At 42.1% G+C, this 15,750-nt stretch overlaps 2 protein-coding genes across 2 annotated transcripts; both read right to left on the bottom strand.

Annotated features, from left to right (window-relative positions):
- Nucleotides 1-128: 128 nt before the first annotated feature.
- Nucleotides 129-8,251, bottom strand: SNRPG (small nuclear ribonucleoprotein polypeptide G). Its single transcript, XM_010979869.3, has 4 exons — nt 8,102-8,251; nt 5,268-5,290; nt 4,493-4,617; nt 129-316 (listed from the first exon to the last, which is right to left on the bottom strand). The coding sequence occupies exons 1-4, from the start codon at nt 8,131-8,133 to the stop codon at nt 266-268; spliced, it is 231 nt and encodes a 76-aa protein (XP_010978171.1). The 5' UTR covers nt 8,134-8,251; the 3' UTR covers nt 129-265.
- Nucleotides 8,252-9,621: 1,370 nt separating this feature from the next.
- FAM136A (family with sequence similarity 136 member A) lies at nt 9,622-14,065 on the bottom strand. The gene is made up of 3 exons (XM_031467220.1): nt 13,909-14,065; nt 12,865-13,005; nt 9,622-11,125 (listed from the first exon to the last, which is right to left on the bottom strand). The coding sequence occupies exons 1-3, from the start codon at nt 13,993-13,995 to the stop codon at nt 10,937-10,939; spliced, it is 417 nt and encodes a 138-aa protein (XP_031323080.1). The 5' UTR covers nt 13,996-14,065; the 3' UTR covers nt 9,622-10,936.
- Nucleotides 14,066-15,750: the final 1,685 nt, after the last annotated feature.

The following is a 15,750-nucleotide window of genomic DNA, read 5'->3' as shown; positions in this document are numbered from 1 at the left end:
ATAAGACTCTTCTATTTTAATGCACAAAACCCTTTGAACAAGTCAGCCTCAACCAGGAATAGGTCATAATAGAAAAAAGTCAAAACAAGAGCTAATATTTTCTATGTTCAAAACATCTGAGAAGGCACTTTTGACTATCACAAAAGTTTATTTAACAAAAAAAAAGTTCAATAAGAAAATGTACACGACCCAATTTTTATCGTAGCAAAATGTGGAGAGGGGACACGTGGAAGCAGTTGATTCCTCTGGTGAACACAGCCATTGTTCATACTCGTTCCAAGGCTTCTAACATGATGATGCTGTTTCCTCGTATTACCTAAGAAAAAGAAAATGAATTTAAAAACAATTCATTTAGCAAAACATTTCACCCAAATTACAGGACTCAAATGAACATGCCCATCCCTGCCCCTAAGGGATCCAAAAGTTAATGAGAAAAATAGGTACAATAGAACATATGTCAACTTAGGGGTGTTAAGATCATTTAGGGAATAAACTAGGATGGAATTTGAAAAAAGTAGGCCTTTTGAAGATGACATTTTAGTTGGGCCTTGAAAATTGGGTAGAATTTTGACAGAAAGGAGATTCTAAATAGAACTGAGATAAAAAGAGTAAAGGGATAAGGAAAGAATCTAATTTGAATACAGTAAAAGGTTATGAAGGGAAGTGGGAAAAAGACAGTTTGTACCCAACTGAACACTAATCTTACAGTGACTGGAGGGCATCCTGAAACCAATGAGCTAGTGAGTTTCACAGGTTGGGGAATGACCAGTTTTGGCAAAAGCACATATAAGAGAATGGGTGGGAACTTGGAGGGAGGAAGAGAAGAAAAGGCCTGGGGTACAGTGTCTGACACAGTAGCCATTCCTAGGGGGAGATAAGCAAGGGCACTCAAGGGGGCACAGGTGAAAGGGCTGGTAACTGAGCTCAAGAAGGGGCAGAAAAGTCAAACCAGAAGGGGACTGTGAAAGTAAGGAGCCCCTGGTGGACTGTAGATAATGCAATTACAGATCAGCTCAGGGAGCTGGACAGCTCAAAGGACAGGAGGGGTGAGGGGACATGTAACAATTTATTAGAAATGGGGGCATTCTGCAGACTCAAAGTGGAACTATGCTTGTAGGCAGGTGGAGTAAAAATAGCTGTAACTTGGTTCTCTTCTCCCCTCATTCTGCTTGCTTGCTTGATTTACTTATTACATACACTATTATTTACTGTCCTTCTCACTCAAATGTCATTTCTCTGAGGGCACGGACCTTGCTTGGCACAACGCCCCCAGTGCCTGAAGCACTGGCGGGCACACACAAGGTTCCACAAGTGTCTGCTAAGGAAACAAATGAATTTGCATGTGATTACTGCGGCTAGCAGACTGGAGAGGGACGCTGCAGGCTGGAAAGTGTCTTGGAGCCTGGCAGTGACAAACAGCAACGAGAAGTGAGAAGGTGGCAAAGAATTAAAGAGCTTCATTGAAAGAGTAAAAGTGCCCTGAAGATGATGACAATGGGGACTGAAGGAACCTACAGACTCTTACGCTTCTTGTAAGTTAGGAGATGAAATGAAGAAGGCTAAACAACATGATTACCTAGTTCTCAGAGTTTTAAATTCCTGGCTTATTTGCAACAGATGATGAACATCACATCTCATTGATCAAAACACAAAAAACGAGCCTCCTTTCCTAGCTCCCTCCTAAATGTGCCCATTTCTGACACTAGCCTAGAAGTGGGGGGTTGTGGAGAGAAGTTATTTCAGATAACTAAGATTTTCAGCCCTGAGGGCTTTTTCCTTTTCCCACCATTAAAAAATAAAAAACCACCATCAACACTTTCTAAGATAGTATCACACGCTTCTTTGCCTTCTCCCATAACACACTGGAATTAAGGCTGGTCAGTGAGCACCTCTGCTGGGCAGCGCTCTCCCTCTTTTCCCATTGTGTTCAAGGCCCTGTTCTCCAGATCAAACTGGAAATATCACGTCCAGAATTCCACACTGCTCCTTTTGCTGTGCTTCAATACTAAGTTTTTGGAAAGTGTTGCTCAGGCTTTTTCAGTCTCTTGAAAGGACAGAGAATATAAACCTAAATAGACTAATAGGAGAACAAAGCTAGGAAGAACTTCTAAAATATGTAGCATCATAAAATGCACAATTTGAACCACATTCTTAAGGGAACCTTGGAGTGGAGTGGAATCTTAAGGAAATAAGACAGGTGAGGCTACCGACAGCTCTGGAGATGTCTAAGAAGAGGCTAGTTGAGATAGCATTAGGCCATTATCTACCTGATAGATCCCCCAAAACAAATTACCTCCCTTTCAGAACACAAATATTCTTAATAGTATTATTAATTGAATTGTATTAAGTAATTTCAATGGCCTCAATGGGTCACTGAATTGGACAAGGGAAAAATGAAGCCAGTGTAACTGTCTCCTTAGCCAGGCAACTTGCAAAAAAAAAAAAACACAAAAAACCAAAAAAACAAAAAAACCCATAACTTGTTTCCCTTCTTTTCCTCAGAAAAGCCATTCTGCATTTTCTTTAGATATTTTTAAAAATTAAAGACAAATGATATATTATTACTTAATTTTCGAAGTGTTAACTTGGTTGTAAGAATCAGCACTACTAAATGCAAACTTTGTTACACAGCAAGCATCAGACATGGAATAGCAGACTGCCCAACACAGCGAGCAGGTGCTCAGTATCTGACCAACACGGGATAGCAGTGCTTTTAATCAGTTTCTGTGTAAAGAAAATTAAGCTCATTAAAATTTAGGAGGAAAATTACAAGAAACATCCATGATCTAGGCTCAATTCTTTCTCTGATTAATTTTCAAGAAGTGTCACCTAATTCTCTAAAGTTATCCTCCCAAATTAGAACTGACTTGTAGACGTCAAGTCCTTCTTGAATCCTTTTTCAGCAATCTTTTGGGATAAGAACCAAATCTACCCTCTTTTAGAACAAAGATTTCCTAACTTGTAAAAGGAAGGGCTAGAGAGAAATCTTGGGGTACTCAAAAATTGTTTTTATAAGAAACTATTGCTAATGATTTGCCCACAATTTTATTCATCTTCAAGAGAAGCTCAAGGAGACTGTACCTGAAGAGGCCAATTTACATGAAACGTGTGGGGGCAGGTGGGGAGTCTCAGACCTGGAGACTCTAGGCTGTTTTTCTGACCCTGATCACTGACTTGCTTTTTCAAAATGAAGTAACGGAAACACATTTGAAATAAACAATAACACAAATCTTGGCAAGGGTGATTTAAGAAAAATTACACCCCTCTACTGTTCAAATTTTAAAAAGGGAGGCAAAATCAGGGCTAATAATTAGGAACTCTTACCACCTCTTAGAGGTGTATGTGCTCAATGATTTGCTACAGCTGTCTTTTTTGATTCACCTTGCCCAAGAAACTCGGACTTACCACTTACTGTCCTGTGCTGGGCAAAGAGTGGAATTCAAAGCCTAGGTTTTGGGAGTATATGTATGTATATGCATGACTGGGACATTGTGCTGTACACCAGAAATTGACACATTGTAACTGACTGTACTTAAATAAAAAAACAAAAACCAAAAACAAAGCCTGGGTTTTGGACAAACATCAAAAACTCTTCTTCCATAGTCATACCGCTACCACCTAACGAATGCAGAAATGTTTGCTCCTGTAATTAGGAACTCAGTATTTGTTTCCTTCCATGTGAATAGCTGTCATTGTGAGTATCCCTGGCAACTTCTACCTTGATTACTTTCATATTTGAGTGTGATAAACCAGAAAATCTAGGTTAATTACATAGACAATTAAACTCAAAAAGTGTGATCTGTGGACTGCCAAATTTTCATCAAACGAGCACTTGTGAGAAATGCAAAATTGCAGATTCTAGCCCACACCTATTGAATTAGGATCTACATTTTAACAAGATCTTCTAGGAGAATTCATAAGCATATTAAAGTTTGATAAGTAGCCCTTAATCCTTTCTATACATTAAAATTACCCAAGATCTTTTAACAAAAAAAATCTTAGAGATAGTTTCAATTGCTTTGAAGTAGAGTCTAGGCATAGTTTTTGTTTGCTTTTTAAAAAAAACCCTCATTGCCTGTAAATGCTCTGGATCCATGGTTAATCTCTGTCTTACATTAGAATCATCTGGGGAACTTTAAAAAACTATGCTGCACCCCAGACTAATTTGATTCTAAAATGCAACTAAGATTGAGAACTATTCCTCTAATGAAGGACTGAGTAAAGGCCTCTATTATAGAATAAAGCTCAAAAATGATTTCCAACAGCTATTTCAAGCCCAACGACCTCACTAGATTCTGTGTAAGATTCAGCTCTAACCTACAGGTAACAGTTGAATGACTGCCACATGTTAAACTAAAAGGGAGATGGGATGTCTAATCCTGCATGTAATTTGCCTAACTTCAATTTAATTCAAGAGTTTGATGGAAGGAAAGCTAAACTTACTTCAAAAGAAAAATGAGATCTCTAAGAGAAATCATCTATCTTTACTTACCACCATTCCAATGTTGTTCTGTTGCCCACTAGTTGCCATCTCCACACATTCATCTATCACAAGATTCATAAAGGGGTCAAATCCTCGCAGTATTCCTTGGACATGTCTGCCACCATTTAATTTCACTATACAAAGGGAAAAAGAAATTTTAATAAAACTGACCATTAACTATAAGGTGAATGGTTAACTGACCTGACTAAGTTTAGCTGAGATAAAATCCAGGTATTTGAGATGTACAATTCTTACTATATGCCAAGCACTAAGCTAAACATTTTGCATTTACTTCCACATTAAACTTATAAGACTCCTCTAAAGTAGAGTTATCTTAACTTTTATGAGGGAATTGAGGTATAGAGCTTTTAAATAACTGGTTCAAGATTATACAGTTACTGTGTGGCAGAGCTGGAATTCAAAGTGAAGGCTGCTTGCCTCTAAGGCATGGTCTTTACCCCTATTGAGTACTGGGTACGTCAGAATCTTAGTTAAGTTTTCAAGTATCATAAAACAGAAAATCCTGTTAATCCTGTCAAAGTGAGACAGGGCTTATTTGAAATAATAATGAAAGGTCTGAAGTACTGTGAAACCTACTAAATATAAGAAATTAAGTAAATGAAATTGTCAAGTTAGGATTTTGATAAACCTGCTTAATTAATGCATGTAAATTTTAGAGGTTCTGTGGGCTTTGAATTTTTAAAGTTGCTCCAAACATATACTGCTAAGGCACATGTAAAAAGCAATTGAATAATTAAAAAAATAAAAAATCCAAAAAACTTACATGATAACTTCTTGTCCATAAATCTGAAAAAGCAAAAGGGGTAAAGATTAGGTAACTAATTAAAAAAATTTAAGCATAAGTAAGCACAAAAGTAGGTATAATCAATATAATGTGCTACAATGTACACAATAGGAATAATACAATTTAAAAGTATAAAAACCTTGTACTGCTGTAAAGGATGAGAGTGATGGGCTACCTCAGTTAGAACTTACACTGAGCAATGTAATTTGGGAAGGGGCAAGATAAGGAAAATGGGATGGAGTTAGAATATATATATTAATGTACATTAAGTTCAGTCTTTATACTGATGTGAATTACAGAAACATTCTTGTTCAATACTGACCTAATTTTCAATGACAAGATTTTACAACCATAATGGAAAAACAAAAATTTGGTTATATTTTGGTTATTTTCAGAACCAAACGTGTGAAGAAACCAGAAGGTAATCAAACCATACCCAGCCCAACAGGTATGACTTTATATTTGAGACAATACTTAGTGCAATATTGAGCATGAATAGTAAGTGTTCAGGATATTCTTCAACACATATGTATACATTAGCAAAATAAATGCATTTTTTGAAGTTTGAAGTAATTTGAATTAAGGAAGGAAATTCCATCTCAGCAGGGTAGTATGAGAATACGAAGGCATGCAAGTCAAACCAGTTTTTACCTCTTCCAGTTAGAGGCTAGAAAATATGAAACTTCATTCAATTTTCATGTATATCATGGGAGAATTCAAAGCTAAGACGTGGAGCCAGACAGAAGGTGCAAGATAGGTTTTTACAAGTAAAAATATATAGTATAATATATAAAACAATCTATTTTAATAGGATATGTTATATAAAACACACAAATATAACACATGAGCTTATTTAATCCTTATGACAGCTTTTGTAAGTTATGTATTACTATTACCACCATTTAATAATGGGGAACTGAGGTTGAGAAATGTTAAGTAAAATTTTCAAAGTCACACAGCAGTGAAAAAGTTTGAGCAAAATCAAATGGTTCTGTCTGGCTGGAGAACATGGTATTCAAGTAAGTGTGTGTAATACTTGGTGCTTGGATTTCAGGTAGAGGAGCTTGAAGAAGGAAGTCTGGACTTTATTATGTAGACAGTGATAAGTTACTGCGGCAGTCAGCCATTCTTAAGACTACTGTGTTATATGTAAGACAATCATTATGCTATATACACCTTAAACTTCTACAGTGCTGTATGTCAATTATATCTCAATAAAAGTAAAAAAAAAGAAAAAAAAAAAGACAACTACTCTGGCAGCAGTTTTTAAGAGTGGGAGGAAGAATTTGGTTAGGCCAGGATATCTCAACCTTGGCATAACTGACATTTGGGGCCAGGTAATTCTGTTGCTGAGTGATGTCCAGTGCACTGCAGGACGTTTAGCAGCAACCCTGGCCTCTACCTACTAGATCCCGGTAGAACCAGACTCTCTATCCTGCAGTTAAGAACCACTCAGCTATGCTAAGTAGGAGGGTATAAAAGTGTAAAAGAAGATATTTCTGAGAACTAACGGAAGAAAAAATTTAAGTCATTTTGGAGGCAACCCTGACAGAATTATGCAGTTCATGAAATCTAGAGATAAGAAGAGAGGAAATAAAACTAGTTTCATCTTTTGAAATTCTCAAATAATATCTTAAGACTCAAAAAGGAAACCTTATGCTCTTTTTGTTACAAAATAATTACCACTGCACCAGTTCCTGATGAACTCATACAAAACTTACAAGATTTTACCAGCTCACCAATAAAAGAATATCTTAGATAAGCGTTTTCTCAACAATAATTCCTATTTTTCTTAATGTTAGGCTTATAATTTAATAATTAAATCTTTAACAGACCCAATTAAAATATACACGGAGTTTTTGCACAAAAGATGGCTTTAATACAAATGTGCATTTAAATGCAAAATTATTAAATATGAACCTTTCCTTTAGTTTAACTTTTTATGAGGCTAATAATAAATGAACTATAAACAAGGCAGACGAGATGGCTGCCTCACAAATTGATTCCTGAATCAATTTTGCATCCTTTGCGCCATCCAACTACTACATGCAGAATTCCAGCATTACATAGTATAAGCATGATGGAGAAGTTACTTAGGAAACATGGAACATGCTAAGTTCAGTCAAGAGTGTCTGAGGACGCCAAAACTGTAAATTGGGTCATATCTAAAGTAGGAATACACTACTTCGAGTTGATTTTACTGGGTATCCCTCCCCCGCCCCGCCCCCAATCCCAACCCCCTGGCCTTCTCTAATTAGAAAAAAAGAATTTCTTACAAACTTCTGTTAACAGAGCAACGTATCACATGACATTCAAGCTTAACCTAAGTACAAGCACGCAAGAAAAAGAAATGAGATTTCTAAGTTAAAACTCAAAGGAACAACCACATCCTTTAAGACTAAGGCGGCTTTTGATTACTCATATACTAACAAACGCTTCCATCCCACCCATCTCCTTAGTTCCTTGTAGACTTACTCTCCAGCATCTAGAACACGATGCTACAAAGGATGGCATTCAAGATCTTCAAGTATGGAGGGAGAGCGTGGGGGAGACGTGGGGCCGCGAGCTCCCGCCTGGGAGGCAAGTCGGCTGGATCGAGGCGCCTTGCTGCCTTTGGTAACCACGACCCTCCAGCCGAAATACGACTTCCGCGCGGGTTTCAGGCCCCGAAGCGCGGTACCCGGGCCCGGATCGCGGCGGCCGCGCACCGGAATACGCACACCAGGCGCACTCTCGGGAAATGGCGGGGCATCTGAGGAACACGAGACACAGCAAGAAGCGGCCACGTGGGCGCGGCCCTCACACACACTTACTTCTTCAACTCGGGTGGGTGAGCTTTGCTCATGATGACCACTCGGACAGCTCAAAGATGCCTCCAAACAGAACCCGTGCAGCACCTCACACTCCAGCGGTAGGCCCGGCGTTTCGCGTCTGACGTCACTGATCCCGTCAGCCAGTTGATTGTCGGCTGCTTTCACGTTTTACCTCGCGATACTTAGGGAAAGCGGGCGCTTGTCGATCAGCCCCCAGCTTCCGGTTGCGTCACCAGATCAGAGGGGTGGGGCCTCCAGAAGTGCTCCTTCATTCCGTTCTTCTATGAAAGTGAGGTGCCCCGGTCCTACCTGTAGCTTTTGAAGAACGCTGGAAAACCCTTGTCTTTATGAGTTGCAGTGTTTATCTTCTTCGTACGTGCCGAATGAAAATAAGCTCTAGAGGAGTGGGCCCCTGAAATGTGTTCAGCATGTTTGGGCATACCTCCCGTGTATGGCGCTTTCCTTTATTGTGCTTTGTGGAGCTTGCTTTTTTTTTTTTTTTTAAACAAATTGAAGGTTTGTCGCAACTGAGTCCAGCAAATCTCTCATGCCATTTTTTTTCCCCAACAGCATTTGTTCACTTCACGCCTCTGTGTCACATTTTGGTAATTCTCACAGTATTTCAAACGATTTCATCGTTATATTTGCTATGGTGATCCGTGATAGGACCAAAATATTTGTGTGACTTTATTGAGATATTTGCTTCATTGTGGTGATCTCCAACTGAACCTGCAATCTCTCTGAGGTATGCCTGTATTTCCACAGGATGTCATGCAAAGCCTAGGATTCTAGTAACAGCTCAGTTAGTGACCACTGCATCAAAAGAGTAGGGTGATGGGCCTCAGCTTCCAAGAATTTCTAGAACCCAGAACTGTACTCCTGACAGATGGTCCTGCAATGCTTGTTAACAAGGCCTACAAAACCCCACTAAATGTACCCTGCCCCTCTATATAAAATACGATGTGCAACACACTTACACACACACATGATCTGAGGTATTGATTTTCAACATATGCTCTTACTTGTTCCTAGTTAAGTTGCCCAAAACAGGAGCATCTACATTTATGAATCAAATACAACAGGGATTATAGAAGACTTAGGCCAAAATAGAATGTCCAGACAACTCCATTTAAATGCCAGTGACAGTAGACTTAAACTCATACGTTTTGTACTCTCTTGGTACTCAAAATCCTAGACACTGCATTTTCTCTAGAGAGGCCGTAACTGTCTATCTTTTCCATCTTCTGCTGTTAGTGTTTAGTTGAAGCTAGAGACCTGACATGAACATTGAGTTTCTTTTTTTCAACCTTATAGTGTCTGTCTTTTTACATGAATGGACTTCAGGTTGTAGTGCCCTAGCCTGCCCTCAAAGTTCTTCCCATTTACAAGCATCTGAATCATAACACAAAACTAATTTTCACTTCCCTGGATGCCTTACATTTATTTCACATATTACAAAGAGAAGCATCGTGACAAAGTTACATACTCACTGCCCAAACATAAGGAAAGAAACACAATAATGGAGGAAAAATTAAACCTTATTTATTTTTAAAACCAAACCACTAGGAAAATATATCACAGTCTTGAAACAGCAAACAGACAGGCTACATTATCATTTCAAGTAATAAATTGGTAAAAAGACAACAACTTACTTAACAAAACGGTAAGGTGCCAGAACTAGGGGAAGAACAATGCATTTTGCAAAGGCCCTGGCAAAAGTGGTATTTGGTGATGGGGGTGGGGGGCTGTCCCTCTTTAGCTCTAAAAAAGTCACAGCTCACCCCCAAGATGCTTACTTTTTCTCCCATCCCCTTTGTGTTGCCAAGAGATTGTCTCAATAGAGCTCTGTCATTTCAGGGGGCAAAGTAAGCAATACTGGGTTTAAGCTTTCATTCTATCCTGTTTTATGAAAACCAGATTTTTTCAAATCCAGTACTTCGTAACTCTTAATTAAGCAGCTAACCGTTTTTCTTTCACTGTTCACTCCTGAATACTAGCGCACAGCACAAAACCTCCTTTCCCTTCAAGGCTGAGTGTCACCGCAAGATTGTCCTGTCACTGCTGCAGGCAGCCTCAGGGCCAATCATGGCTGCCAGTGAGAGGGAAGATTTGCTTCCATAGCAGTGTGACATCACCTCTCATATTTTTGTAGGGACTCCAGGCTGAAAGATGTAATGTAATTTAAAAAATGCACATCCACACCTTGATGGCCAGAAATGAATACCCACAAGGACCGTTTCAAAGTTCTTATGCAAATTAACTCTCCCAAGGCCACATCTTAACTTAACTTCATGCCTGCGTCTATAAAACCAAACCAAACCAAACCAAACCCTAGAAGTCTCCTTTTCCCTTTTAAATTGGTGACCTCATGGATTTTGTTTTACAGTTTATGGAAAATGGTGTGGTGATCCTTCCGGTAGACAGAAAGCTGACAACAAACAGAAACACCTCTCTCCACACCACCAGATCACAGGCAGGCTAGAGGAACCTGCCCACCTGTTGGTACCTGTGTACTATGACAGTCTGGTACCTCGGAGGGCTCTGGTTGGGTACAAGGGTGATCCCCTCTGCCAGGATAAGCACTTGCCGCGTGACCCTTGGGCTCTCAAAAACACCTGTGCTATCTCTGACCCAAATTTTAGCACCAGTTTTTTCCATCTCGCTTTTTAGGATTGAAACACAAAGGAAACAGTGTTCAGAAGGAAGTGACGTAGGCCTTAAACGTGCTGCCATCCTTAATTTCTTCATTCATAAACTTTGCTTAAAAGACCCAAATCCTCATTCCTCTTTTAAAATAGGCTCCTGCCCTTAGCCCGGACGGCCAACAGCAGACTTCTACTTCCCCATGGATGAGAGAGACTCCTTCATCTTCCTGGTCATGGTTGGGATGAGGTTCATGTGGTCATCCACACACTTGGTCACACAACTCTCCAGCTGTCGCTTCACCTGAGGCTCTTTACTCCCTGCATCTATTGAATCTTTGGCTTTGTCATTGCAATGCATGGTGCACCGGGTCAGGCGGTCCTGTGGCAAGAAGGAAAAGGGGAGAGAAGACTGAGAGGCTGAGCTTTATTTACCAAGTGCTTATCATGTGCCAGGCTCTGTGCTGCATATTTTGGCTTGACATGTATTCTCTTGATCAAATTAAGGGACACTATATATATTTAAAAAGAAAAAAAGGACACGAGTGCCCAGACAAAGCATTACTAGAAAGCAGATGAATGATAGAATAGAATAAATTATACAGAAGCTTCTTCCAGGAAGTGAGAAGTAACTAGAGGCCACTGTTACTCAACTACAGATTTTCAAACATCTTGATTCTATAAGGTCTGTCCTTGCTACAGAGAAATACTCAAGTCAACAAATCGTGTATTGAGCATCAGCTATGTGCCAGGGACTCTTGTAATGTTGGGAATACAGCATTGAGTAACATGGATAAAGTTCTTGCCCTCATTGAACTTATATTCCAATGAGGGCAGATGGACAAATAAAATAAGTAAGTGGTGATGTTGGGGAAAAGAGTTGGGAATATGAATCTGGAGATCAGGGGTGCAGCTGGTCTAGAGATATGAATGTAGGAGTTGTCAGCATATAGATGATATTTATAACTACGAGCCTAGAGAACTAGACAGAGAAAAAGTCCAAGCTTGGCCCTGGGCACTCCAATGCTCCTCAGAGGCTGGAGAGGGGAAAAATCAGTAAATAAGAACAAGAAAGGATGGCTAGAGGGAGAGGTAGAAACCCAGGAGAGTGAGCTATCCTATCCTGAGGCCAACTGAATAAAGGGTTTTAAGGAGGGGGGCAAGTGAACCACTGTATCAATGATGCAGACACACTGAGTAAGACGAGGAATGAAAATAACCACTGGTTTCAGCCCCATGGAGGGGAGTGGAGAGAGTGGTTCTGGCACAGTGGAAGAGTAAGTTAGCCTGGAGAGGACTGAAAAGTGAATGGGAGGAGAAAGTTATACAGTAATTGAAGAAGCAAATTTTGAAAGACGCTAGCAGTAAAATAAGGTGTCAAACACCAAGAAACCCTCTTAGAGTTCCATGATCTTGGAGAAGTTATTCTCTTACAGCCCCAGTAATTTTGAAGAATTTTATATAGAATGTAAAGATGTATCACGTTAGATATAATTTTGCCATGTGAACAGAATCCCAGGCTATGAAAAACTGGTTCAGAAGTGGGCCCTGCTTCCCCCAAGTTCCAGGAAAGTATATCCCGAGGAAGGGAGTAAAATGAAGTTGTGGCTACCCTCTGCTCCAGGGAGGGATATGGGGGGCCCTTAGAGACCCCAGAGAGGCTTGTGAGACAGGAATCAGCAAGCCAACAACAACAATTCTTCATATAAATGAAGACTGCTCTTCAGTGACACGGGGGCTGCCCTCTGGGTGTAGAAAGTAGGGGTGTTCTTGGTGGGCAAATCTACAAAGTGATGGTAGGATCTTGCTCTAGGTTGCTATGTTTTGGAAAGCTTTACACTGTACGGACGTATTTTATATTTGGTATCAGTGGGGGAGGGGAATCATAAGGCTCTTGGTAACTCCCTTTTACATTGTTTCTATGGGAAATTCTTACAGCACTCAACCTCCAGGATTTTTTCTAAAACTTAAAATCCTGTGAAGACTAGCTGGCTATAGCACTGTCACAAATGTTAACACAGAACCAAGACACTAAAGCCAAGAGTTTTGAACAAATGCCTGTCATCTCCTGCAAAAGACCAACACCAAGGGCTGGAGTCCTCTGTTTGGGATATTCCTTACCTGGAACTTCTCCAACTCGCTGGTCACCAGGGACTGGGCTTGAGCCAGAGGCATATGGCAGCGCTCAATGCACTGGTGCACTTGTTGCATGGACGCGTGGCTGTCCTCACAACAGCCAGCGCTGCACTGGAACATGAGGCCCTGTGGAGGGAGGGCGGAGAGGTGAGGCAGGAAAGCCTCCGGGGACAGAGATGACCATGGAGTGCAACAGAGGCTAGGAGGGGCGTCTATATCCGCACTTCTCCTTAGAATAGACATCAGGGCCTTAGAACCACGAATGGGAACATTATCCTTTTTGCCTAGTGGGGTGCTGCGTGGCCTCCTTGCTGCTAGTTCTTTGGCAATTGTTGCACTGAAGGCTGGGTGGACGGGGAAGGTGGTGGTGGGTCAGATGAGGCCAAGTTCTGAAACCTAGGTGCCTACACCACAGGGTTCAGAGGTCAGCAACCTAGGAACCTACATTCCACCAGGGGGCAACCGGTCCACTCGACTCCAGGGGCACCTTTACAAGGTAAACTCACAATCCGGTTAGGGAAGCAGGACCAACAGCTACAAGACACTTAGGGGGTCAAAGCAGGACCAACGCCGTGTGGAGCAGAGTTCGGTGTTACAGAACCGGGCACAGCCTGGCTACTGAGGAGGCCGAGAGCTTTCGCCTTTCCGGTCTTTCACCTTGGCCGTGATCTTTTCGGGCCGCGGCCTGCTCACCTGCACAAGGGGCCGCGCAAGAGGGGAAGGTCGGGGAGGCCGAACGCATCATACCAGCGGGTATTTAACCCCGGTGCGGGGACACCCCCTCCCACGGCCCGGCCTGGGGGGCAAACGGCCTTGCGCGTGGCGAGGACGCACAGATTTCATCCGCTCAGCCAAAGCTCCCGAAGTTCTGTCTGAGGGCGAGGCGTGATTCCGAGGACCCCAGGGACGACCCCAGGGACACCTCGACACGCGTCGGCCGGGAGGGACGCAGTGGCGCGGAGGATTGCGCGGCGGCTGCGGGAAGGGGCCGGGAATCCCGGACCCCCGGATCGGCCCTCGCCCGGCTACCTGGATCTTCCGGATGTTCTCCTTCTCCAGACTCTTCACCATGGAATCCACCGCCTCTCGCACCCGGAGCTGCTGCAGCTCCGCCATGGCGACCCCGCGCTGTTACCCGCCCCGCCGGCGCCCACATGGACTCCCGCGCATAGGCCCGCCCCCTCACCGCCGCTTCCGGGGTCACCGCGCCGCGCCCCTCCCGGCCCACGCCGCCACCTGGCGTCCGAGAGGAGCAACTGCACGCTGGGCGGCCGGCTCCCGCCGCGCTCCCTGCCCCCCGCCCCCCGCCCCCCGCGGCGTCCGCGGCTCCCGCCTTCCTCGAGCTTCTGCACCTGGTCCGCCCACCGCTGCCCGCAAGCGAGCTCCGCTACTGTGTTTCTCCTTCTTTTCCCTCTCTCCATTCCTCTTTCCCTCTCTTCCTTAAAATTCCTTAAAAATATTTAATATAATTAACATACAGTTATGTGCGCAGATCTTAGTTGTATCCATTCTCCCCCCAATTCCTGTACTCCTGACCCCAGGCAACCACTGATCGGCTTTATACCACTACAGATTACGTTTTCCTTTTCTATATTATATATGTATGAATATATATTTATTTATATTTATATATAAATCATTAATGTGTACTTTTTTTGGAGGGGGGTCTAGCTTCTTCACCTAACATTAACGCTTCTGAGATTGAGCCTTACTTCGGTGCCTTTTTGCTGCTGAGTAGTATGGCATTGAATGGATGCACCACAATTTGTTTTTCCATTCCCTTATTGATGGATACTTGCGTCTTTCTCAGTTATTAGCTGTTCTGAATTAAGAGGTGACCATGAACATCCTTGAACAAATCCTTAGTAGACATAGATTTCCATTTTTCTTGGGTAACTACCTAGAAGTGGAATGGTTGGATTGTTGGCAGATGTATGTTTATGCATTTATTTCTATTAAAAAGTTATTAGCTTCAAAGGCACAATGCAGGGGCTACAGATAATCAATGAAGCATTTTGTATAAAATAGATAAAAACAAGGTCCTACTGTACAGCACAAGGAACTATAGTCAATATTTTGTAATAGCCTGTAACGAAGAAGAATAAGAAAAGGAATATATATATGTGTGTATAACTGAATCACCATGCTGTACACCGGAAATTAACAATAACAAAAACAAAAACAACAATGTGCCAACAATGAGCTGTTTCTAAGCTCTTGGAAACAGTTCTATCTGGAATACCTCACCTTCAACTTTACCACCCTATGCATTTATTTATTTACTTATCTATCTATCTATCTATTTATAAAACAACTTTATTGTGGTATAAATTCTGTATAGTAAACTACACATATTTCAGATGTACAATTTGATGAATTTTGATGGATGTATACACCTACTATTCATTTATTAAACACATATATTCGGCCCTGGATATTCTCGGGTTCCACATCAGCAGTTAGGGAGGGCAGACTACGGGACCTGAGCATCTGCATCAGGACTTGGTATGGGCAGTGGGTCCTGGAACCAATGCCCCACAGATATCAAGGGATAGCTTTAAGACGCATGCCAGTCACGGGGCACTGTGCTATGGGTGGGGGTCCACCGGGGAGCATCGGTGAAGTTGGCAGACAGACAGTGTTGAAAGGGATGTGCTAGAGGGGTTGGCCTGGGCTGGCAAGAAGAAACTGAGCGGTCCAAGTGCCTCGGGAAAGCTTTCTTAGAGGATATGAAGAGTGGGTGTTTCTGCCTGGCACACAAAAGGGTGAAGAGAATGCCAGGCCACATACTGGGAGTTGCCTGAACAGAACAGAGCATGAAAGAGCTAGAAGCTTTGGGGATGCCAAGTGGAGCCTGGAGAAGAAAAGGAA

This window comes from Camelus dromedarius, chromosome 15 (assembly GCF_036321535.1).
Source record: "Camelus dromedarius isolate mCamDro1 chromosome 15, mCamDro1.pat, whole genome shotgun sequence".
Classification (NCBI taxonomy): Eukaryota; Metazoa; Chordata; class Mammalia; order Artiodactyla; family Camelidae; genus Camelus; species Camelus dromedarius.
This window is presented reverse-complemented; position numbering and strand designations above follow the sequence as displayed.